We start from the raw sequence: 26,777 nt of genomic DNA on the forward strand, positions 1-26,777 counted from the left end.
TAGAAATAATGGATTCAAAATTTGTCAAAATTAAATTCAAAGTTGATTAAACATATGATAATCAATATTAAGCTAGGGAAAATAAATTGAACCCTGTAATTACAAAGCTATAACATTAACGTCAGTAATAAATGAGATATGTTTTGTGTGTGAGGGTGTGTGTGTGTGGTCCTAACAGAAACAATGAAGTGACGTCAGGTAATAATTAATGGCGTGACGTTGAATTTTCGCAGCACATGATAGCGTTGAAATTCATCGAAGTTTTAAAACATATTTACTAACCAACGATCGGACTTATGAAATATCACATGAAAAGAATATTCAATTCAGAGCCTATAATTATCAAACCATCAGTTTGAATTGAATTACGATCTATATCTGAACTATGAATTATCCCAGTTTAGCTGAATATTTTTACAGAATATTGTAAAGAGCCTAGATTGTTTCTCATCCGAAACTTCTATGGAAAACTATTATAAATACTATGTTTTTTAAGATCAAGAAAAGTGCTCAGAAAACATATTTAAAAATATATTCGACCGTGAAGGCTTAGTTTAATCCATACATGGTTACAATATTATATCTGATTCCATTGCGTTCGAACTATGAAAATTTTAGGATATGCTTAAATAATTTAATTTCATATGTTAAACCCATTTCTATTGGTTAGATCTTTGAGGTTATTTTTCCATAGACCGAAAGAATTGTACGTAACTTATTATGACGTCATTAATACAAAACGTTTTCGCGGGGGATTTTAAAAGCGTAATTAAAATTACGGAAATTTATGCCTAATGAGTACCTGACTTATTATGACTGAATTAAATTATAAGCATTATTCTTAATATCTTTTGGGGCTATGAAGTCACAAACAAAAAACGGACGGACATTCTTTTTCATAGACGCTTCACATCCATGAAGAATGTCCTTCCGTTTATTGTCTATGACTTCATAACCCAAAAAGACATTGGGAATAATGCTTAATTAACTGACGTTTTGAAACAAATATTACGTATTGGAATAGAAGATAGATTTTTTGATCAGAGAATGACAAGTTTCTCGTCCATATCAATTCGGTTTGATAAAGAAACATGGATCTCTTACAGCAATCATTCTCGTCCACCACAACATATATATCGTAATGTATATGGTTGTTTCGCCGTTGTTTCCTAGGCAAAGAGAAAGCCTCTGGCAGAATCTGACAGAAAGCCATGTATTGGTTTAGATATAAAAGACGAATCGTGAAATTGAATACGCAATGTAGCTATATGTGAAACAAGACACCATTTTCACAACGATGAAGTGTACATACAAGACAGCGGGTAAAATAATGTCCAAATAATGTCCATGCTTTTAGTTTACCTTAATTGCACTGTCTGCTCGTAACACTAACATATTACTCTACCAAATAGCAATTGACACAATAGCACAATGGAAACTAATTTAGATCTCGTATTTTTTTCAGATGTAACAATGCAAAAGTATAATGTGCATGTATATAATGTTAAATTGTACAAAAGTACTTTTTAAAGATTTTATCTATCAAAATCAGGAGCAGATTAATTAGTATTTTCTTCAGTAACAAAATTACTTACTTTACACTAATACCATAATTGAAAAGTTTGAGGTTCTTATCTAACTTCAATATAAAAGTATTTGACATAATTAAATGCATCCCGAAAAAATCCATGATACTATGCCCTATATGGTTTGAGATACTAATTGCGCAGACAACAAAAACAAAACAAATTATTCTATAATTATTTTTATGTTAAATAGACATACATGATTAAACATCAAGTATTTTCCAAATAATGAATATGATTTATGCTCTGTCTGCGTTGGAGCATCTTTAATTTAATATTCAAAAAGGTTTTAATGGAAGAATCATTACATTTGTTAAATGATGTTGACATGGAACCTACGAAAATGTTACATTTAGCCAAATACTTGTGTTGGGACGGTTGTACTACCCATGCAACTTCCGGTTATGACGTCATCAAGATGACCGCCATCTCGAATTTCATAAAAAAATGAAAAATAGTCATAACATCGACATTTTTCAACCAACGAAGTAGACAAATGAGGTATCAAAATGACCACAATAGAACAACAAATACATATCAGGACCAAATAATCCAATATATGTAGTGATTTTTACACAGAAAATGAAACAATCTGATTTAAGCTCAAAAATGGTGATTTTACAGCATTTTTCATATTTTGCTTGATGCTGCAAAATGTTTCCCGACCGCAAAGTATTATTTCTAATCAATTTTTTTGTTATACCCTATCAGTCAGTTTAAACAACAACAACAACAAAAACCAATGTTAAAATTGTATAAGTTCCGGTTATGACGTTATCAAAATGGCCGCCATCTCGAATTTCACTAAAAAATGAAAAATAGTCATAACATCGACATTTTTCAACTGAAGTAGACAAATGAGGTATCAAAACGACCACAATAGAACAACAAATACATAATAGGACCAAACAATCCAATACATGTAGTGATTTGTACGCAGGAAACGAAAAACATTATATTTTAAGCTAAAAAATGGGGATTTTCAGCAAATTTTTCATATTTTGCTTGACGCAGCGAAAACGTTTTCCAACAGCAAATTATTATTCGTAATCAGTTATTTGATGTCTTATCAATCAGTAAAAACAACAACAAATACAAAAATATATAGAAAGGCAAAAGAGAATTATTGTTATACCCTAATTAGGTTTACAAAACAACACCGGGTGCGTATAATGTGCATTTGCTATTTTTTCGAACTTAAAACCGCTGAAACTACAGTTTCCTGGTGTATTATAATTTCCTTTAATAAAACATTGACTATTGACGATTTATAAGTCGGAAAAAAATAATGTAAAGTTGACAGAATATCTAGGTGGGACCAGTTTAACATAATCCATTTTCATGTTTGAAAATTTGGAGATAAGCAGTGTTTCAAAAATAATTATTACAGCACAACACCTACTGATAGCGTAACAAATGTAACATAGCTAAGCCTGTGTTTCCGTTAATATCATTAACAGTTTCCAGAACGTCTGTGTCTTTGAAAATGAGCACATTCATTGTTTATTTCATATGCATAGCATAAACAAAATGTCAGATGGTTACTACAGTGTCACATATTTCTTTCACTGGTTCTTAATGATAACCATTATCATTGTGCGTGCTTTCTCGCCTCACTGCTCTATCCACTGAAGAGACTCGGCATGTCTGGTAGCTTGCAGTCCAAATAAGAGTAATCGAGATATCAGTATCAAATTCGGGATCTCCCACAGATTCTAACATATATGTATATGCTGTTTCAGATTTATCCGGCATAATTGAAATTACACCAGATGCACATTCTTCGAATGGTGGAATTGGTTCACCTTAGTGCATAGCTTCATAATTCGTATGAAGTACCATTCATCAATCCTGTGGATCCTCGTGCGACCATAAATGGCACAGGTGATATCAACGAGGTCATTAATGAGGCCATAAATGTTAAAAAATTAATTGGTCTGACTTTTCCCACTCCCCTGAATGTGCTGGTTGTGTCACATCTGGTGTATGCATAAAGATAACATTGAAGACTCTAGAGAAAAAAGGTTTTTTACAATGCTTTCCAGACTTGGCAAATAGCGGAACTTCACTGCAGACCTCATTTATGACCACAAAGAATCCAGCTGTGCCATCTATGGTCACTGAAGGTTCACACGAATGAGGAATTGTGCTTCATACGACTTAAGGAGAACCAGCTCAACCCTTCGCAGAATGTGGATCTGGTGTCTTTTCCGTCATGCCGGTGAAGTCTGGAACATCACATACGATATCTGAATCACTAGGTTGGAAACAGGAAGAGCTCCCACATCCTTGAAGCCGATGTTTCTTATGTTAACTCTGGCCATGGACGGTCGACAAGTTAGAACCACGACGGTAACCCGGTAATGTAATGTCACATCAGCTCATCGCCATCGAAGACAAAGAACTAGTGAAAGAAATATGTAACACTGTAGTAACCAACTGACATTTCCTTACGTTATACACAGGAAATAGCAATGGATGTGCTCATTCCGAAAGACACAAAACGTTTCGGAGAGTGTCATGGTATTTACGGAATGACAGGCTTACCTCAGCTTTAATTTGCTACCATATATATCTATTAGTTGGCGTTACGCTGTAATAATTCAGTGTGAGACGCTACTAGTCCACAAAATTTCGAACATGAAAATGGATTATTTTGAAGTCCCACTAAGATATTCAGCCAACATTGAATTCAAATTTGTTAAGATCTAAATCGTCAATAGCCAATGTTATATTCAGGAAATTCTAAGACACCAGGAAACTGTAGTGTCGGTGGTTTGGAAAAAATAACAATCATATGCCCTATATAAGAATCCGAGATATTTGGTAAACCAAATGATGGTATAACAATAATTCTCTTTTCCTTGTTTTGTTGTATAAACTGATTGACAAGAGATAAAATAACTGATTATGAATAATAATTTGTTGTTGGGAAACATTTTTGCAGTGTTAAGCCAAATATGAAAAATTTGCTGAAAAATCACCATTTTTGAGCTTAATATCCGATTTTTTCATTTTCTGCATAAAATCCCTACATATATTGGATATTTTAGTCCTGATATGTATTTGTTGTTCTATTGTGGTCATTTTGATACCTCATTTGTCTACTTCGGTTGAAAAATGTCGATGTTATGACTACTTTTTCATTTTTTTTAGTGAAATTCGAGATGGCGGCCATCTTGATGACGTCATAATCGGAAGTTTATCCCAACTTATGTAATGTCAACATTTTGATTTGTGATCAGTGGGTCATAAGGGTTAAGAAAATAATTGGTTCGGAGGTTTTTTTGGGGGCCCATGTGTGACCCTCCTAGCCCATGGCCTCGATACCATGTACACACAAAGAGATTTAGGTACCTTTCTAAGAATGACATCATAAACGATACTTTTCATCAAACATAAAGAAAAGACATGAAACCGCTATTTGAAAATAAATGAAAACCTGAATTACTTTTATTTAATCGATGCAGGGTTGTTGGTTGGTTCGTTGGTAGGTTTGATTTGTATCTGGCTAGTTTGCTCGTTGCACGAACATGCAGTTACATTGTAGGATAGACTCTAACGCAGAATATTTTTATTACACAATCTGGAATGTAAAACATTAAAAGTTAAATTTAGAAATTACGGTTTCAACAACTTTTAAACTTACATCATCTTCCCGACCAACCAAATGTGCAGACAATAACGAATTTCATTACACTCCGATGTTCGCTTGCATATTCTACCTACTGATAATTTAAACGTGATAAAATAATATTGAACCGAAATATATATATATATATTCTGATTGTCAAGCCGTTGAGCATATATAGACCTAAGTAGCAGGTGTTTCTGTGTCTTTGATATACCAATATCCACTTTAAGTAAAGATGTTCATCAGACAGAACGGGCTCAAGTGCCCCGTGTCAGCTAAGAGTTGTATTTAAACACGATATCTGTCTGTCAAAATGACAACGTCTGGTGTCAAGTCCAACTTCGAAACTAGAAAATCAAAGTCAACTTCTATTTTAGGTAGATTTGATTCTGTACCTTGGTAATGTAGTTAGATTCTTCTACTCTGGCCCCTTATGTAATGTTAGTACAACCATGCTGTATACAAACTGCAAATTCTGCTGCTTCAGCTGATGCTTTCGGGTCGACAATGTGTGTTCCCCCGTATGTTTTAGCCGAATTATTGATACAGGACACCAACGGCATTTCTCTTTGACTGGTTATATGTCTTGCATGTCCATGTACATCGATGTATGGTATTAAATAGTAACAAATATAACTACTTGTACATGTACGTTGTTATAAGGTGAGGATAATGTAGCGATATAAAGTCCTGATTAGTGATATTTTTATTTCTTAATTGCTACAGTATCTGTGAATATATCTTCTATAAAATGGACAGGTATGTAAAGAATGGGATACTTCAGAATTTTATAAAAAAATCGTCAAGTTTGTTTTACAAAAGATACTTTTATCTTGATTTGATAATTGCCGTTAAACTGTTATTAACCGAATCACCTTTTGAACAAGTGGGTCTTGGTAAATTACAAAGCAGGTATATTGATACCAACTGCAACATTGAGATGTCCTCAAAATATGGCGTTTATAATGATTTTCCCTATGATAAATGTAACGGGAAAAAACGAGAAACGAAGATACACTAATTAACATGACCAGTACTGAGTATGATTTCTTATAAAATCTGATAAAGTATCGTGATCAACATTGCATAAGACCCTTTAGCTTTTCTGAAACAGTCAAAGTTCATGACAAAAGGAATTGTTCATCTAAGAGATTCTCCGTTCCGTAACAAAAAACAACAATAATATAAATATTGTTCCACAACTCTAGAAAAAACCGTTGCAGGTTTCTTGTGGGACATGTAAATTTCAGGTAAGCACATGTAAACTTTGTCATTTCCCATGCATCACCATTTTGTGTACTATTGGGTATCTGAACCACTGGCGATAGTGCAGCGTTAGTTCTACCTCTGGCTGTCAGAGCACACACTTGACTGCGTAAGGCCAGTTTATCGACTTAACCATTTTCCACCTCGGCGTTCGCTCGATGTCTCTATTTACTTGTGAGACGCTGACGGGATAAGACCAAGCATGAGACTCTAAAATCAGGTTCCTTTAAGGAATCTTTCACTCGGGATAATCACGGGCCTGTCCCTTTCATTGGACGTGTTCTTTGACCGGTGAACAGAAAGAAAGGGGACATAAAAGTGACAGCATGCTATACCAAAATACAGTCATGGTGATTTGGGGGTTTATGGCTGTGTGTCTGCACCGCACAGGTAAGCTATTGTTTAAACTTTACTTAAAGTAAATCTTAGAAATATACCTATCAAATTATAACAACACATTGCTTAAGTATGATTAAATAAAATGGAAACATTGTACTTTATACTAAAAAGTAACTTTAAACTGTAACAATACTAACTAAAAAAGAGATATGCAGATTTAAAACTCTCTGAACAATTATCGGTGCATTCAATTGATACTTTTTGAGATAAAATGTAATTAACAAGAACACTTTCGTGTATCAGAAACCAAAATCACCGGACTCTTACAGTTACATGAAAATATGTCCTTTCTGGCGGTCCGCGTATTCGCGCCTATCCCCTACATTAAAGAAGTATCTTCTACATCAACTCAGATCGTTCCGATAAATTGATCCTTTTTTTACCAATATCAATTGTCTATTTTTATTTTTATTTTTATTAATTTGACAGGGATGGGTTTTGGGAATGGAGATAGAGAACATAAATTAGCCGTCACTTGACATATCATTCTGAACAATTTCACTGTTGCAGGGTCTGAAAATAACAAAGAAAAGGTCACGTACTCTAAATTTTGTCTTCCTATTTACTAACGTTTGTCTTGTTTGTGCCTTGAAACCATATTTTCATAACATACATAGTTAAAGATAAAAACGTGAATTCATTTGTTTGTGCTTTAAAGAATTGCACATTTAAGACACGGACACAATTTTATAGAAGGTTATGTTCAATTTCTTAATGTTATCATGTAAATTTCATACATAAAACATATTTGAGAAATCAAAAAGTGTCGACGTTTAAAAAACAAATCACCGTACAAGTAACAAATACGACACTTGTGATAAAGTCCCGTTGAAATAAAGCTATGAAATATGACCATTGTATCATGAATTTATAAGAATTCACATTGAAGACAAAATCAGTTTTTGTAACTTGAATATCTAACCAGTTTTGCTAATCTATTATATCTCACAAATTGTTAATTTCCATGCAATTTCAATCTGCTATTGGCAATATACATGTATAAACACTAATAGGAGACTTCAGTGTTCCGTACATGATTATTCATTTTACAAAAGGTAGCTCTCGTGCGTAGACCAAACTGCCAGTCACAGGCGTGATGACACCGTATCCGGAAGTTGATGGAACACGCGTTTCAGACAATTAAATAAGACCTTTCTCTGAAGACAATAAGAGATTTCCAATATTGTTCTATATGATGTAGTGCAATTACTTGTAGTGCTCAATCACAATCTAACGCTGATGCTTGATTTGGTAGGAATAAGTACACATGCTATAGACAGTGTATTCCAAGGAAAACAGGAAATAATGCTGATATTATCCATTCATAGTATTTTCTTTCCACAGGAACATAAAACCAATGCATATTGTTTATATGTAGAGTACATATACAGGGTGTCCCAAAAAACATGTCCCGGGCTTGCTACTTTATAAAAAATGTTTTGATAGACGGAGGATTTCGATCTATTTACCATAAGAAAGGTAGTGATCTGCTCTGTACAACGATATATAACAAACCAGACAAATATATTTTTGGGACACCCTGTATACATGTATTTAGTCCAGAGGAATATAAAAACAATGCTTATTGTCTACATGCAGTGTATTCGGTCGGTAGGAACATAAAAACAATGCGTATTAGGATTAGCTTGGATATATTCTTATGCTATGAAAATTTAATCTAATCCTCATCGTCGGAGACCCACGGGTGATCGCACTACACTACGCTTCACTTACGTTAGTGTATATATCGCCTGGGTTACCGAGGATGTCTAATCCTATGAAATTAAAAGTTTCTTGAGGGATTATTTTCTATGAAATCAAACCGCCGTTATATAAGCCAATCAGATACGAAGTTACAAATATTGACGCCTTACATTGTATTTTGCATCATGTGATAAATTCTCAAGTCAATGAAAATGCTCGGTACAAGCGAAAATGTATTATTAAAAATAGATATTATTACAGTATATCCTGTCAAAAGGCAAATGAACCAAAGCTTATTACCAATATAAGTGTAGTCGGTCCGAAGGAAATGAAACAATACGTATTAGCTACACGATATGAAGTGCATTTTGTTAGAAACAACGTGAAACTAATGCTTATTGATGGTTAAATTTTAGATAGCTTGAATAAGTTACCATTCATCGAATGATAGGGGTTATACACTGTAAACGCGCATATTTTAACACATATCGTGTTAGAATAAGGGTTATACACTGTTAACGCACATATTTTAACACATATCATATATGTTGCCCTAAAATATGATTGGGCAATGCTTTGAAAATCTTCGTTGCAGTAATAATTGTGAATTATCGAATTCATCATTGCGCGAACTATCTGACTGAAAAAGCTAGGCACTCCCTATAACGAGACGGGTCACACTCATCTGGATACACAGGGAATGGTTATGACATTATTTTCTTAATGACATAAAACCAACCTGTTTGTTTATCGAACTAATCACATTTCCCTACAATGAGGTAAAAGGAACAAACCAACAAAATGATCAGCGTATTTGATACAGTTAATTAAAATGTCTTATTGCATCACTGTACTGTAAACCAACTGCCATTCGCTTGCAATTGATTTTAATTCGCGAAAGTTTATCTCCGCGAATCATTATTTACTTCTGTACAATTTAACTAACATTTTTAACCCACGAAAATGAATCTCCGCGAAATTGATTTGATACTTAAATCGCAAAATGTATGATCCGTGAAATGGTTATCAACATGGAGGTATGAACTGGACTGCCCAGTATTCACAATTCTGATACCGACGAAGACGGTCATGCTCCTGAAGCACATTTTCTATTGTCATGAATGCATGCAAATATACCAGTTTTGTTAATATAATGATTTTACATCGATGTTTTATATGCTTTTTACTACAACCACTAAATGAGGCTGTTCTTTATAGTTATTATCCAATCTGTGTTATAGTTGAAATTCTCTTTGACTTTGGGTGACTCCATCTTCAAATAAGTCAAATACTTAATCCTCCTTTAAAACCTTTCTTTGTGAATTCATACTTTCTCGTACTTCTTTGATATTATGTTCGGTTTCTCTGAGATATGTGCTACTAAAGTTAACTTCTCCATGGGATCTATCAATATTTCTTAGAATCTTGATCACATTAGATTTCCTGATAAGTCCGTGCTATACTCGAGAGTTTGCCACTGACGTACAGTGAAATTAGACCTTATTTTATTTAGATATTTGCTTTAGCTGAGTCAACTTTAAATTTGTGATTTGTTTCAAGCTACATTGTATAATAGTTTTTCCCCCAAAATAAGTGCTAATGATGGATCTTAATTTCATTCTGTTCTGTAAATTCAGTTGGTATTTTTCTTATCCAATGCTTCATATGTGTTTTCCTTAAACTAGCACCGTACATATCTATGATATAGTCGACCTTCTGTTCATTTTTACATCAAATGCATTAACTAAAATTAAACATAGTGTTCGGTCTTGCAAATGTATCAAATACTATAGTCAATCATTTTAGCAATACAAACCATCGATTTTAATCGAAATGGAAAAATGATAGTTTTCGTGAATATTCGGCGTCAGAATAAACAGATTTTATGTAGAAAACTGTAGCAAAATTATGTAACATTGTTAAAGTGTTTGAAATGGCATCAAATTTAATCCTAGCATCGGGCATGTGTCTTTCAGCCTTTAATTGCTAGTGTCTTGAGCAGACGAGGGTATAATGCTAATCTTGTTTCGGGATAATATTCCAATTTAAACGGAGTCATAATCGATTCCATTCATAAAAACACCTAAAGAGAAAGTGCATCTATCACATTTGAGCTGCTATGGCCCATAACCTTATTACATAATCAACCCAACTACCATTTTAATTATACTTCCGTTTGTATAGTTGAACCGTTTTACTTTTGTTAAACAAAATTGTAAATTAATTGCATGTTTGACGATCTTCAAGTGAGAGAGAATTTTGTATCAAAATAATAGCACCACCCCTCTGCTAACATGTCATGTCCAAAGTAAAGCAATTCATCGTTGTTGTAGAAAGCTTTAGGCTGTTATTCCGTGGTAATTGTCGTGGTGAACTTTAGACAGACATGCAATGCAAAAAAGAATAGACATTCCGCGAGGAACTATATAGCGTAGTAGTTATTGTCTTTTTGGCATTTCGTTGAGCGTTCGCCCCATTGAGCAGCTCTGGGTTCTGTCCCTTGGCCGAGACACACCATAGTCTATAAAAATGGTAGTTTCTTCTCCTGATTAGCGCTCAGCATAACAGGAGAGGGACGATTGGTTCGCCCGTTGTCAGTATAATGTGACCGGGTGGGTTGTGTTGCTTGGTGTCTTCGGCGGCATGCTTCAGTGATACAGCACTATAAAAAGGGCAACGGTTCCACAATACAAGAAGACACAATATGAATATACCACAGTCTCCCAAACATGCACCTTGCACAATATACACGCAACACTACGCATACATGGGTGTCCGTCCTTACATGACCATATCTATTAATAGAAAGTTAATTATCAAACAAACAAACAAGTTATTGTCTTATTGTATCGCCATTAGAGGCAAAACATTTCTACCTGTATAACTTTATTTGAAATTCAAGAATACAATCACTTCACATCGATGATTTATTCTATTTGGTGATATAGCAAATGTGAGATACATTTCCCAGTTATCATTTTAATGTGCAGAACCAGTTTGATGTCCTCATTGAACCGTTTGACCCAGATTTGTTTGGTGAATGTTTCGTTGCTAAGTTTGAACAGATTCATGGCTAGTATTTCGATTTAGCAGTGATGTTCTGTCGCTATGAGTTGACCAAACGTTTGTTAATACATGCTTCTTTGCCCTTTTCCAGATTTTTCGTTGCTTTTGTTTGAACCAGGTTTGTATGATGATGTGTTGTTCCGCTGTATGATAATTGCTTTTAGCCTTGGTTTGGACTAAAGTAAGAAGAATGTCAGTGCTGCAGGGTTATGAAATAAATCGATCTGAGGAATATCATACCTAATACTGAGTTTTGACTCCCATTTGTATGATGAATACTTTGTTTTCTAGGTTTAACCCAGATTTGTGCTATGAATATCTCCGTTGGAAAGAAGCCTTATCTGGAACACATTAATTCGATTCTATTTCCTCAGACATTGAGTTAGAATTAAGGGAAGATGAAATACATTTTATTTCCTTGGCAAGTTTATTGACCCTACCAATTAGCACAAAGCTATATATAACTCGACATGCCATTGTGTTGCGTCTTCTAATGGCAACGAAACCATAAAAATCTTTTGTCCCAGTGGTGACAGCACACTGCCGACATGCCTGTGTCTTTTACACTGTAATCCAATTTAAAGAATATTTCTCCTCCGGCCTACTGTATATCGTACGGTAGTTTAACTGGTTTTTGATAAAATAAACACTGTTGCCATTGGTTCCTTCTATATGTCCGGTAATTGGTAGAGCGCCATAAGATGTAGTCTATAATAAGATTACACATCAAGACCTTCCTCTAATTCGACGTCGTAGCATTTTATTTCCGTTATGTTCGGAGACGGGAAACGACAACGTGGTTTTGTGTACATGGCCTTAAAACTGGTATTAAAGACTGGCCTTAAACTCGTTTAATCACTCCACATGACCCCGCCACGTGTATTTTTCTATGTACATTGTCGGTGTAAACTTCACACTACTGTGCGTTCGTATACAGACTCACGTGCAATTTTTGCTATGACGCAAGAAGGTATAATGAGTTAAATTGGTCTGCTTTGTTATAACGTATTACTGTAATATCAATCAACCTTTGGAATACTTGTCTGATACCGATTCATTCATTGTCGTTTAATACTTCCATGAAACCACTCGCTATCAATCTATGGACAGTTGCCGAAAACTGACCGTTGATCGGCGGTTTTTCTAGGTAATCCTATTTTCACCTTCTAAATCTTATTTAAACGTCCTTAGTTGAATCTGTTAAAATAACAAAATAAACTTAAGTTTCAGATGGCGAAAAAAACCGTCAAACGTCGGTAATGCTCTTATTGCCTTAGGCCCATTCTGTATATTTCCAATATCATGTGGTTCTCATCGTCCAATCAGTTCCGTATAAGTCTAGCGTGAACAAAACAAGGACAAATGGGTCCTCGATAACGTACTTTAAATAATAACTGACTTTGCGTGACGAACAGAAGAAATAAGGTCACACTTAGCCTCGTACAGAACAATAAATCTCTATCAAAACTGATTTCTACCCTGACTGGATTGACGCATCTCGACAACAATAGATCTATAACCTCGATATCTTGCCGAACACATCTAACGATTGGCGATTTCGTGTACGGGGTAGTGATGCTTTATTAAATATTCCGCTTTTATACTCACTTTTCTAATTTCTTTTCCCGGAATAATAAATCGGCTACGTTTCTGGATCTGGCAGATTAGTTCACGTGTCCGATACACTGCTATAATATAATTCTATGAATAACACATTTTCCGAGTGGAAGCTAAGTTCAGTGATCTAGCGCTGTTGTTTGATAACGAAGATACCGTATCAGTGGGATGAGTGGTTCCATTAAAACAATTTACTACCGGCTGATGGCTCAACTATACCCGTCATCAATTTTGTGAAATCTTATTATTGTCACAAATCGCTTATTTCAATGAATGGGAAAGAGAAACACAATTAAAAACATGGAAGACATTAATCAATGTATGGAGATTTCAGTAAACATGATAAAATCAAGGAATAAAAGAAATCTATTAACTTGTGAAAACACTCGTATCTAAAGCAACAAAAGGTCATGTTATATATAAGTAATAAAAGGTTCTGCGACCATATAGGAACATCGCCAATCTCATTAGAAATGATTTCAGTTTTGCATAAAATTCCATTTCAACGATAACATTTATTGCATAGATTTTCAGAATAAAATTCAAATGAAAATAGTAACTGCTTTAAGAAAATTGTTTTAATACAAGCATGATATCAATTTTGAGATATCATATCATATAATTATTTTCTAGTTTATTGAAAACCGTTCATGACTCGTGTCCATGCTTGGTTTGCCGTTAAACGAATCTCATTGTAAGTTAAAAGCTTTCAATACCACTAAACACTTTTGGTGTCTCCGCAGGGTTACATGAACAAATACATTTATATAAGAAACACAAAAAGTGCAAAGTGATATTGCGAATAAGGTGAAACCATATTTTAAGAGACAACAATACTACCAAGCTTAACGGTTCACTGCCAATAAATTTATTTCATTATATAAGCACTAAGTAGGTATACATTAATGATGCAGTTAGAAGAAAAGATATCAATTTTACACCACTATACAGGAAACATAGACAATCTCCCCAAATGAAAGAAAATATAACGTCATTCTCACCAAGAGCTAGAATATTATCATTTGGACAGCCAAGAATAAATATTATCTAGATTTTGATCGGTAACAAAATAGCTTCTGGGAAAAATGCAGTATTTTAAGGTCTACCTTCTTTGCTTCACCTCTGTGAATTTGGCGATGTCTCGTGTTGATTCTTTCTTGTTAACAAGTTGTGTAGACTGTTTCTATCCTCCTTGTATTGACTGTTTCTAGTGTCACCTCTTTGTATAGGCTATTTATATTTACATATTGGTGCAACAATACGGTAAATGATTATGTACATAATATATCTACACATTTTCCTTGTCGCTTTCATGAACATCATTCCGTGTTTCATTAAAGGTATACACGAGACGAGATATTGGAGTAATTGGGCATTTGATTATTATTATTGTCATTACGATTTTACGCCATCAGAGAATTGTGGTGATAAAAAAGCAATAACTATTTCCATTGGATGGCGTTTCAATCAGAATGTCCACACATGCAAATAAACATTTCACGCCTTGGTACAGCGTCGCAGCTATCGGTCAGCGATATAACCAAATTGGTGGCTATCACACACTCTCATGAACGCCCAGTTCCTACTTTAGAACAAATAGATGAAAACTGACCACTGGGGAATAATCCCTTGGACATTCCCTTGCTGGGGACCTATGTGCGCTGGTCACTGAATACGGTCGATCTTATCGTAATAACATCTAACTGACCAGCTATACTAATTAGCTTGACCAGTGCCCAAACGTGATGGTAGCAATTTGCAATTGAAATTGAATTCTTTGCGACACGATTAGACCGGTTTCCATATGGAACTATTTATATTACTGATATTCAAATAAATATCCACCAGTAGTCTGTTACATTCTGACACATACTAAGATTGAGAAGGTCGGTTATGTAAATGTTTGTTTAACACAACCAATGAAGTTTAAAGAATAGTACATACAATAACCGTGTACATAGTCTAGTGCTCAATCATTTTCAAGACCATCAACTAGGCATGGGTATTAAGTACGACACCCTTTGTTTCAGAGAGACTATCGTACTGAATACCCTTGGCTAGCGAAGTTGCAAGATCACGTGTATATATCATTTTGCCTTAATGTACTTCACTACGGGACGTCATCGTGTTGATGTACAACGTAACTATGGTAACAACGTGAAGATATATAACAAATATGTCGGAATTAGGCATTAGTTAGGATATTTACACATTCGTAACTCCTCGCACGATTCCGTACTTCGTGCAAATATTGCTCCGGAGACTAAAGTGTTCATGATGTATGTCGGTGATATGTCGTTGGTGGTCTTGGTGCAGATAAAGACCTCTGGGTTTTATCGTAATTGTTTCTATAGAAATAAATCAGATAGGCGCAGTGTATTACATAAAACGATAAGTGAGATAGAGAGGACTGCCTCTTGGGAACGCTTATCTGCAACGGGAGTATTTCTGAAAACTACGGTCAAAGAGAATTGCAATGATATAGGCACGCAACAACCAGCTATATATTTTCGGAATCTAGAAGACTGACATTTTATGTATATTCTTGGTGCTTTGTCCAAGTTTATCTCTTTTTGAAACGGTAATCACAATAATGGAAACTTTATTTCCCTTATCAGAACAGCAAATTATTATATTGTATCTCGTAAATATGTTTTATTCGTGGTATTCAAAAGATTGTATGGAGCACAACTTAACTCCCACATTTCAAGACATACGGAAACATGTCTACAACTCATTATTTGAAAAGTTGAAAAAGAACAACACAATACCGTTATTCTAACGTTAATACTGATTGACGAACCAATGGTAATCACACTGAATTGAAACATGTCAACTACTGGTATCTTTATTATTTTTTGTATCCACCCTAAAAGTACTTTAGACTTGTCTTGTATATTTGATTGTCTCAAATACAATTCCTTAGAGACTTTCAGACGTCTTTTGAATTACTTCCTTCACAATTTCATCAGTCACCGCTGTGTAAGTATCTGTACGTATTTAAATAAAAAGCTCAGTTGATATAAAATCGTTTAAGGCATTGTGAATGATTGACTTAAAGAAAAAATTCTTTCCATTTAAATAACATGTAAGCAATCAATTTCCGTACGTTCTGTTTCTCTGTCTGTTGCTAACTAAACAAAGCCCGGTGTTCCAGATGCCTAATTGTGTATGTCGCTATTGTAAAATATCTACCATAGGCTGTCATCCATACGGGAGTTTATTGGAGCAATTAGCTACTTTCTTAATCCCACCGGGGAACCAACCGATAATCTTAAGTTCTATTGCAATATCAGCCTTTTATATTTCTATAGTAATAATGAAAAGCAATATTGCTTTTTGTAACCCAAAAGCATTAAAACGGCGCACAGGCACGTCAAAACGTACGATAATTTCGCCGATGGCAACTTCCCTTCTGAAAGTATTTAGCGTTCCATCAGCAGCCCTTTTGTCAGGAGTTCAGAACAAATGACAATACAAATAAGATTGATATGATTAGTTTAGGCTATAAAGACATCTATCACTTCTCCAAGGATAATGTGCATATATCAAATTAACAGGGGGCCACCGTAGGTAGAGAACGTAGGGTCACATCTCGCGAGACCTTCTAATACCACACGGGACCTCGAGGATACATTGCCTGCCGGCGTTACTATACTGTAATTTTGTTTTGACACATGTGTTTAACTTCAAGCTGATGTCAAATGACTAAAAACAGAGTTTATCATTTGGATGAAAAGTCCTAATTTTCATTGAATCCCCTACAAAAATTGGTTATCGCTGGTTTATCTGGAATAATAGTTTGTAACCTTATTGCTTAGGATGGCCGTTCCTAGTTTTCATCGATTTTTTTTTATTGTTATATGTTTTGGTATACTCAACAACGACAAAAGTACATTTGTTTAAACTAGTCATAACTAATCAATAGAATTTTCTCTTCACCTTTCTAGTTATAAATGTCACCGAAAGGTTATTGGTGGCAACACATGCTCTTACAACTTGTATCTCCAGCGAACCGAGTACACACTATTTGTACTTGTCTTTATTGAATATGCAGAAGGTGATGAACTCGTGGTTTTAGTATCTAGATGTTTTCAGTAGTTGTTCTGTATGGCTGCAGAAGTGTATTTTCTCTCGGCTTTCTCCTGCTGTCCACAACTATTGCCAAAATCTAAGACTACACATTTACTATTCTAGAAAAAAAAGTTAGAATTGTTTATGCTACAGGATACTAAAACACGCATTTTTTCCCTCTTTTCTCGTCGTATCAAAATACTTTTACGGTAATGCCTCCCTGGACAATACCTCTCGTTTCGCTTTATATTAAAAAGGTTGGCTATCTTAACTAGTCCGTGACCGATTCACTACAGCAACGACAAGACCTTACATATCTCCTGGTTATGCATGGGTAAATTGAGCAAAAGTCATCGTTCATACAACACGTCAGAGAAATCACTGTATATGGGAGTAAACATACGACAAAACACCCCCTAAACGCCACAACGTCACAACGCCACATCATCAATGCCTCCCCACATGTGTTTACACTTTCAACGAGGTTGCTGTAAACGAAGTCTCCATGATCAGTAACAGCGACCTTTTGGCCATAATTCGACCAATCGCTGGAATGATATTGAGGCACGTGATTAGTTTTATCATACGTTTACAACACAAAAACACGTGTTTCGTTACTTTTGCACCATATGAGGAAATATCCCAGGCAGAATGTGGCTATACTTTAAATGTCGTCATGTGATGGAATGGTGTATTTACTTCCATATATAGTGATTTTCTGACCTGTACAAAGGAGGACAACCCAATATAGTTATTATGGTACATTTGGTGATAAACTGAAACAGAAACTAATCCAAACTATCGATATTGACTTCAGGTACGAGTTAAAGTTTTCAGATGTATACGTCAGGTTCGTTGAGATCGCACTGTAATAGATAACCCTCTTTCACTTGCCGTATGAATCCATTGGAAATCAACAACAGAATATCAATCCAGACATATTACCGGATTCTTCAATTATTGCTGAGACCCCGCGGGCTACAAAAACTACAAACCTTTTTGTTACCAATAATCCAATAACACACCAGTGCCCCGTCAGATCCGTCAGTTAGAGCCAATGCGTGCACAGCCTACATACGGTCGTCACACACCACGGACAGGTCAACCCAGGAGTGCCATAGTAACAGAACAACTATGGACGAACTATAGAAAAGTTTCTTCTTCATTTCGGCACAACACGCGATAATTAGTCGAACTTAATTAACCAATTACTGAGTGTCACGTTCAATTACAACTCTATATACGCTGATCCTGACGGAACCTGAAGTTATAGCTGACATCTTCGTGAAGTGTCATCCCTTATCATGGTAAAATAACGACTTCTTTAACTCTGATAGAATAATTGAATGTTGCGTTGTCTGTGCTGATAAATGTGCTTTTAGACACTTACATATAGGGTTTTTTCTTTATCAACAACATTTTATATGTGAAAATAAAGTAATGAGTTTTCTTATGAAGCACAATTACTTTCACTGCCTTGACTGCGCTGTGTTTTTGTTAATATTGTATTTGTAAATTATTTTAACAAATTAGATATTCTAACAAAACCCATAAATTCGTAACATCGATAAGGCACCATGATCTTTTTGACAAATCACAGCAGAAAAAGAAGAAAAACATAAGAGAAGAAAACATCAATTATATTAAGCAACCTTTCAAAATGGCTGTACAAAGTATATACTGATAATCGAAGATATAATTTTCAAGGCTAGAAATGAAACAGGTAAACATATTAGTTTCCATTATGAAGTAGAACGTGGTAGATCATACAATTAGAGGTAACAGTATTTATCATGTGCTCTCCTATTTTTATTAAAATGCCATGCCATGTAAAACAAGAAATTATAAAACCCGTATGGCGCGTAACATAATCACACTCCTTCACAAATGTATAATTTTACTAGCATACACGGTTTTGTCTAATGCGTTATATCTGTATTCCGAGCATCTTCACAATTGGTAGAGGAAAAATGACAAAACACTACATACCAAATACTGGGTACTTGATTACGTATGTGGCTAAATAAATTTCCATAAACGATATTTTATCAAATTTTTACTAGTAATTAGAATGGCAGCTCGCTCGTTTTGTTTATAATGACACTCTCCCTGATTGGCTGATAAGTCAAATGATGTTTTACAATTTTACAATAATTGGATATTGATTAGTTTCCCTGTTCAAGCAGGTACATTCAGTGAACGAAACTCCTTCCTAAGGGTGCCGACACCGACAGATTATTGGTGAGGTGTGTCGTACTTGGATGTTAAGGATATCGCACATGGTTTAAGATAGGTTTATGTGATGTATAAATGTATTTTGGGAGACACTGAATGGTTGATTCGTGTCTAGTGGATAATCTAGCTTACTTTTGTTTCATTTTGCCGGAGGCACCGAACAGCACACCCGGCTGCCCTCCATTCTACTAATGGAATTTGTTTTGTTATGCATGATACAGTCGAGAACTTTTATGTCGCTCATGTACCCATTGAGCATCGTAAAAGGCGACTGAATTTGGGATATTCTCTTTTATCCTTTTCATAATTGTCTTTCGTATTCTTAACATCTTCATTGAAACCACCTCACCTATGACCTAGAGATGAGCGTTTGACACTGTGAGGATGACTGTCTCATTGCCCATATTCTATAAAAGTGGTAGTTTCTGCTCCTGTGGTGTAGGAGTGGGACGATTGGTTTGACTGTTGTCAACTTGTCAGTATAATGTGACTGGCTCGCGAGTGTCGTTCTCTGTCTTCGGGGACATTCTTCAGTGATATGACACTAATAATTTCACTATTACAAAGAACACCAATGTACCTCCCAAACATACAACGTTAAATGACCTTAGCTGTTAGTAGAAGGTTAAACCCTACCAAACTACCGATTTACATCACATGATGTGTTTTACAAGTGCATTTGTAGAAAATTCATGATAGCTGGTTAATACTGTGATAAAACGTAACTGAGCATGAAATAAATTTAAAAAAACATTTGAAATATAACTACTCAGATGTTATAGTGCGTTACCTTTTCTACATTCGTCTATGTGATTTGATTTATCAGTTAGAATTTGATAGCACATCCTATTTCGTCAATTCATTTGACACATACGTTATGTAACTTTTTATGATAAAAATGTGGTTTTTTTCTTACTCGATAGATTTTTGATAAATTTTCAATCTTCAAAAGACTTCAGCCTAACCCAGTGACTATACACACGAAATAGCGTGTAAATGATTTGATCAAATCACGTAATGTGTTTCATTTGGTCGTGTTATTGTCTATTTTATCTCATTCCAATGATATAACGTTTAGATGTCCAATGGCTCCAGGTGATTGCTTGACATTGAACTAAAATAAACTTGTTAATAAGCAGCGTCAAACACATCTTTCACCTATGCTTAGAAAGAACACCTTTAAACAAAATAATTTTATTTATGCAGTATTTCACAGGATTTGTTTGTTTGTTGGTTTGTTCTCTACGCCCAGCAAACGTCCTCCAGAGAATCCATTGATTTACGTGTGTTTATTGGAGACTGTGTTATGTTGTGACTCCTTGTAATTACGAAAACTATTTTCCTTATTATAGTGCTATCATCCTATAATGCTGTAATGAATATTGCCAGACATTCTGCTTCACAGACAATTAAAGGCATTGGTAAAGCAATTATTAGCAAATTGAAAATGTTTTACTCTTACTTCATCATTTCTGTGGTGCCGCTTAACTACATAGATTTAAATTTTCGATCAAATTACTTAATTTTAATGCCTCAATTGTATTATTCCTTAACCCGGCAGCTTTCCACTTTCCAGATATATGTATCACGCCAGAACTGTTCAAATTGCTAAAGAAAATCGTATGATATTACTAACGAACGTGTATGTCGAAGCTGCCAGTGAAACCGTATAAGTATAAAAACCTATTCTGATCAGAAGTCTCCGCCAGGATGACGATGTAATCCAGTACAGCTACACACGTTCCCTTGCCGTAAGCTTTTGCAAGCATGTGTTCTTGATCCAGACGTCATATTAACACTAACATATTTTGACAGATTTGTTGTGTCCACAGGCTAGACATCTAATGAATTGATCCAAGTCTAAAGCCTTATACATTTTCAAAAAAAAATAGAAGAACGCAGATTCTAGATTTTATTGGATGCGTGCGATGTCGTTTGAATTCTCGCTCAGGAACTTGTTTATTTAATTAAGTCTTTTGGTACCTAACCATTTTCAAAGGTACAATGAGGTCTGGGCCGCAGTCCACTGGGACACAAGTTAATTCCAGAAATCAAATTGATGCAAAACTGGAATCAAAATACCCCACACTATCTATTGATTAATCTGGAACGCCCACTTTTAATTATTTTTTAATGTTTGGTCTTTTACTCTTTGTACCACCATTTTACACTTTTAATTCCTCACTGAGCGTTATCTTATTTTCGACGAATGGTGATGTTAATACCATGATATGCTTGTCGACTAAATCAATCATATTTTGTAAAATTGTCAAATTGATTAAACATGCAAATGGAAAATCTTTGATTAGATTGAATGCTTATTCAATTAATATATTATTAACAATTGTGACTATTCTGAGATTCATCACGAGCGTCTTTTTGTCAAATGTTTTTGTATTGCATGCGAAAATCTGCATATAAAATGGTGTGACATGAACAATAATAAACTTGAAGCAAAAAAGTCTCGCCTACTTCCTGAATCGTTCACCGATATTCATAATTTACGTCTTATTAGCAAATTATGTTTTTAAACTTTATTTTGAAAAAAAACGCGTTAATATTGATTAAATTAAAACGACTACCGTTAACTAGTCCCATTTTTCTGTGGTTTTGATAACATGTATGTCACAGGAACCATGTAAAATATGATGTCACAATTAACGCATACGGGATCTAATAGACGGTAAGTCTTACTTCATCCATGTCGTTTTGGAATCTCGAAATTGACGTATTGTGAATAGCATATTCTTGCCCTTCGTTTCTTTTTTATTTAAAAAAAGTACATTCCTGTATTGCATTTCACAAACAAAAACACCCAAAAAACAATGATAGTATACGGTCTCTACCTCATTTTTCCTGGTGTGACAATGTGATTTGGCTAATATGGTTATATTACTAGGAAGCGTGAGTGCTGGCTTGCCTATGTAATTTAGATGTATCGAGGACAGAAGTCTATAATCACGCAGTGTTACCTTACAGTACGGATGATTTAATGTAGAACAGAACATAACGACTATCATACACCTCATCACACCACCATCTCCTCTTCTCGCCTCTCGCTTAAAGTCGGCTCAGATTTTACTTCATTTTGGAATTAATTTATTTAGAGCCATTTCCATTTATCTTAAGAAAGCCTCATTAATACGATTAAAAAATCAAACATCCTGTTTAATTGGGGAAAGAAATTTGTCTTTTATATGTGGCACAGCGTATCTAATTCCGGAATGAAATTTGTCTCCGCTTTGTGGCAAGGATTGTTGGCAGATTTGGTGTAACCTTAACAGAAAAGAAAACAGAATACATTGTTTTGTAACATAATGTAAGAAAAAACCCACATCTTAGCGCCCGTTTATAATATTTCATGTCAATGTTGGATTTTGTTATAGTATATCATTCTCCATATGACAATGTTGATATGATTCTGCTTCTCATGTTATGGGATAAAATCCACTTTGAATTCCCATGAAATATTCATTGGTCAATTTGTATTACAACTATTTGTTGCACTGTGACTAAGAAAACTTATTGTACAGTGGATTTCATCAAGGAATTAGGAATATCTATTGGCCTGTAATAGGACACGGAATTCATGACTAATGCAAGTCTGTTAGTCTGATACAATGACAGGATTTACATAATTTAATTATTATGTACTTCCTATATTATATAATTAAAGTATAATGTAGGGTATGTTGATGGCTAATGTGACATCTAATATTGCCATTAACAACAACTAACATCAAAGTTAACTATACTGTTATATTGGAACTTGCATATTATCGATTGTGTACGACATTTTTAGGCTAAACACAATAGAACGAAATAAAAAAAACTGCAAGGATCGATCTGTTTTGTAAAGCTGATATTTTATATATGTTCCATCATTTGACTTCTTTGACAAGGTAAGCAAATTTTAATGTTAATCTTTTTGTCAATATACAACCACATAGAGTAAACGGTATTGTGATAAAACTACGTCTCATTTTCGATACCATTGAACCGCACGCCTCGATTTGGGAAACCAAGGATTTATCCCAGATCGTTAACCTCTCCTGAGCCTCACCATGGTAAGTTTGTCTGTTCCACAAATAGCCATGGAATAATAGCATAGGACAGAAGGTCAAAATGATGACGTGACTTTAGTTACTTTTTCGCCATGTTCTCAGTGTAATACACCTATTTGCGTCTTGCAGCACGTAATAGATGTCAGACGTAAATAATATCTGTAAAACTCGTGGTTAAAACTTCGGCTATATATGTTGTTTATGGAAGCTTTGTCTCCTTATTGTTATAGAAACACAATACCAGACTCGTTTTTATTATTTTACGGATTACTGAACATTCAGACGATTGTTATGATTGCGTTACGACAATTGCTCTCTCATGAACGAACAAAGCTATTCTGTAGAGATGTCCGAATCAAACTGGATGAAGACAGTCTTTCATCATGTTTTACTAAGTGTATATAAATCAGACATGTAAGCAGAAGATCTATGTTTCCAAATCAAGCAGCTTGTATGTCTCGGCAATTCGATGATAAAACATCAACCAATCCCGATATCCGTAGCTACGTCAACCAGGGTCAGCGATGTAATAATTATGTTCCATGTTCAGTAGACGATAGGCAATCTTGAAGCCCTCGTAAACACAATTGAGCCAGTCAGTCACTTTTAAGATTATGAACCTGATGTTTTTATTGATTTCCTTTGGACATGAAAATTCAACTGATGTGAAATCACAAGAATAAGAAATGGTCAGGAGATCAATGAAAATAAGACGGTCTCGTACAAAATATGTATTTGACTTCTGTGGTATTGCATAATCAAAATGCAGTCAATATTGCATCATAAACAACAGGCGAGGCGAGACCAAATAAACAAAAACAAAATACCTATGTTTTGTAAGTACCACGATGAATACAGCTTTGAAAACAAGCGTTATCAAATCATTTCATATTTGATTCCAAAAGTGTTACGACATTTTTTGTTTTAATTCTAGAAGGATAAATAACTGGGACACAGTTTCAAGGAATTCATTTTGTATAGCAGTTGCTAAAGTGAAAATGTTAAATGGTAGGTTTTTTCATGATATTCGGCTTCAGGGTGATGTGAGATGTGTCCATTTGAAAAATCCCAATGGATCCAAACTGCAAAAGTTAATTGTCCTCGAACACTATAAATGTTTCACATTGAATCACCATTCTGTGATTCCATTTTTATTTGTCTTTGTTTGAACCGTTTGTTTTTAGCTCGCACTTATTTACCAATTGGTATCACTACCAACGTTACATCTACGTTTGAATTGCAATTAAAAAATGAGCTGTTGTTTAACACTTCATTGTTGTTGTTTTGGCATGATAAACATTTTCATTCTACGAACTACCACTCATTCCATCGTTATGACTTAAATCCCCTTAGTTTTTATCATATTTTACAAAAATGCCGGGTGAGTTGAGCATACTCAATTCGATATTAAATTCTCAAAACATCAATAGAGTGGCCTATCTAAACTCAATGTGTAAAAAGAGGTGAAAACAGCATTACTGTTAGAAATAAGGAAGAATCAACATTTGCGTACTATGTACTAAAGTTGATGGTCCTATCAACAACTTAGCTCATTTATGGTCGGCCTCCCCTGTATGCGATGTGTTTTGTGTGAATGTCTGTATGTATTGGGAGACTGCGGTATATTCCTGCAGCCTTTTTGCCAAAGTGGATTTTTTACCCTTTTTAAAGTATTATAACAATGAAGCATGCTACCAACCAAGCACATTCCGCCCGGTCGCCTTATAATGACAACGGATAAACCAGTCGTCCCACTCTCTTTATACTAAGTGCTAAGCCGGAGCAAAAATTGCCACTCTTTATAGACAATCATGTGTCACGGCCAGGGGACAGAACCCGGATCCTTCCACATAGGGGCGAATGCCAAACGTAAGACCTAAAGTGAGACGGTGTCATTAAGACACTAGGAAGAAGGGAACAAAAAACATTTCTTTGAGTGGCCTTTAACGGTTATTCAAAGGCCAGTATTGACATGCTGCCTTAATCATTAAAGGCGACTAAGTTTGGGGTTTAATGTTTGTTACCATCCCCTTAATGTCACCCTCCTCACATTTGTCATTGAGTTGATCGTTTGCCCATGCGAAAATAGATCTTGGTTCTGTCTGTTCTTGTACTTTCGTCTCGTGCTTAGTACTTTGCTTTAAGGATGTGGGACGACTGGTTTCCCCGTTGTCAACATGGTGTATTTGGTGGCATGATTTAGTGAAATACCAAAAGGTTTGTTTGTCTGATTAAATTTACGTCCTGTTAAAATGCTCCATCGCCGACAGAGCATAAATGATACTCATCATTTGAACAATAATTGGTGTTTAATCGTGTATATGTATGTCTAATTATCACAAAACATATTATAAAATAATTTGTTTTGCTTTTGGTGCATGCGCAATCAGTAATTCATTCCATATAGGATGTAGTGCCAGGAATTTTTTTCGGGATGCAATTAATGTATTTTATATTTTAAACTTTAAGTAAAATTAGAAGCTCAAACTTTTCAATGGTGGTAATGTTGTTGAAGTAAGTAACTTTTGTAACTGAAGAAAAATACCAAATCGTCTGCTCCTGTTTTTGATAGTGAAAAAATACCATTTGTCAGCGGTGGAGCATCTTTAACAGACAGAGTCATATAAGGACGGCCTTACATGTATGTCGTGTGTTGCGTGTGTGAAGTGTGTGGTGTGTATATTTCCGTGTTTTGTTTTCTTGCATAGTGCAACTCTTTTTATAGCGATATATCACTAAAGCATGTCGCCGCAGACATCAAGCAACATACTCCACCTGGTCCCACTATACGGGCAAACCAGTCGTGTCCCACTTCCTAAAACTACCAATTTTATAGATTATGGTGTATCTTGGCCAGGCACAGAACCCAGGGCCTACCTCAAAGGGGCGACCGCTCTACAGAAGGCCAAAAGTAAGACGGTGGCGAGGGAGATGTTAGGAAGAACAAAGTAAGTTAGAAAAAAAAAGACGATAATCATAATATCCTAAATTTAGTTGCTTTTTACGATTATGCAATTTTGGCAGCAGGTACAATACAAACGCCCTAACTGTAGGACTAGTACTACTAAAAGGGCACTGTTACAAATATACAGAAGAGACATTCACGCGCAACACATTTTATAGGCGAGGTTG

General features: G+C 35.1%; 1 protein-coding gene across 1 annotated transcript in view; it reads left to right on the forward strand.

The window, feature by feature from the left end:
* The first annotated feature begins 6,675 nt into the window (after positions 1–6,675).
* The window catches only part of LOC138323219 (uncharacterized), a 28,038-nt gene continuing 7,936 nt past the window's right edge, over positions 6,676–26,777 (forward strand). Inside the window, exon 1 of the mRNA XM_069267644.1 lies at positions 6,676–6,876. Within this exon, the coding sequence (XP_069123745.1) occupies positions 6,813–6,876 (64 nt within the window). The 5' untranslated portion in view covers positions 6,676–6,812. The remainder of the gene's footprint in view (positions 6,877–26,777) is intronic.

This window comes from Argopecten irradians, chromosome 5, assembly GCF_041381155.1.
Source record: "Argopecten irradians isolate NY chromosome 5, Ai_NY, whole genome shotgun sequence".
Lineage (NCBI taxonomy): Eukaryota > Metazoa > Mollusca > Bivalvia > Pectinida > Pectinidae > Argopecten > Argopecten irradians.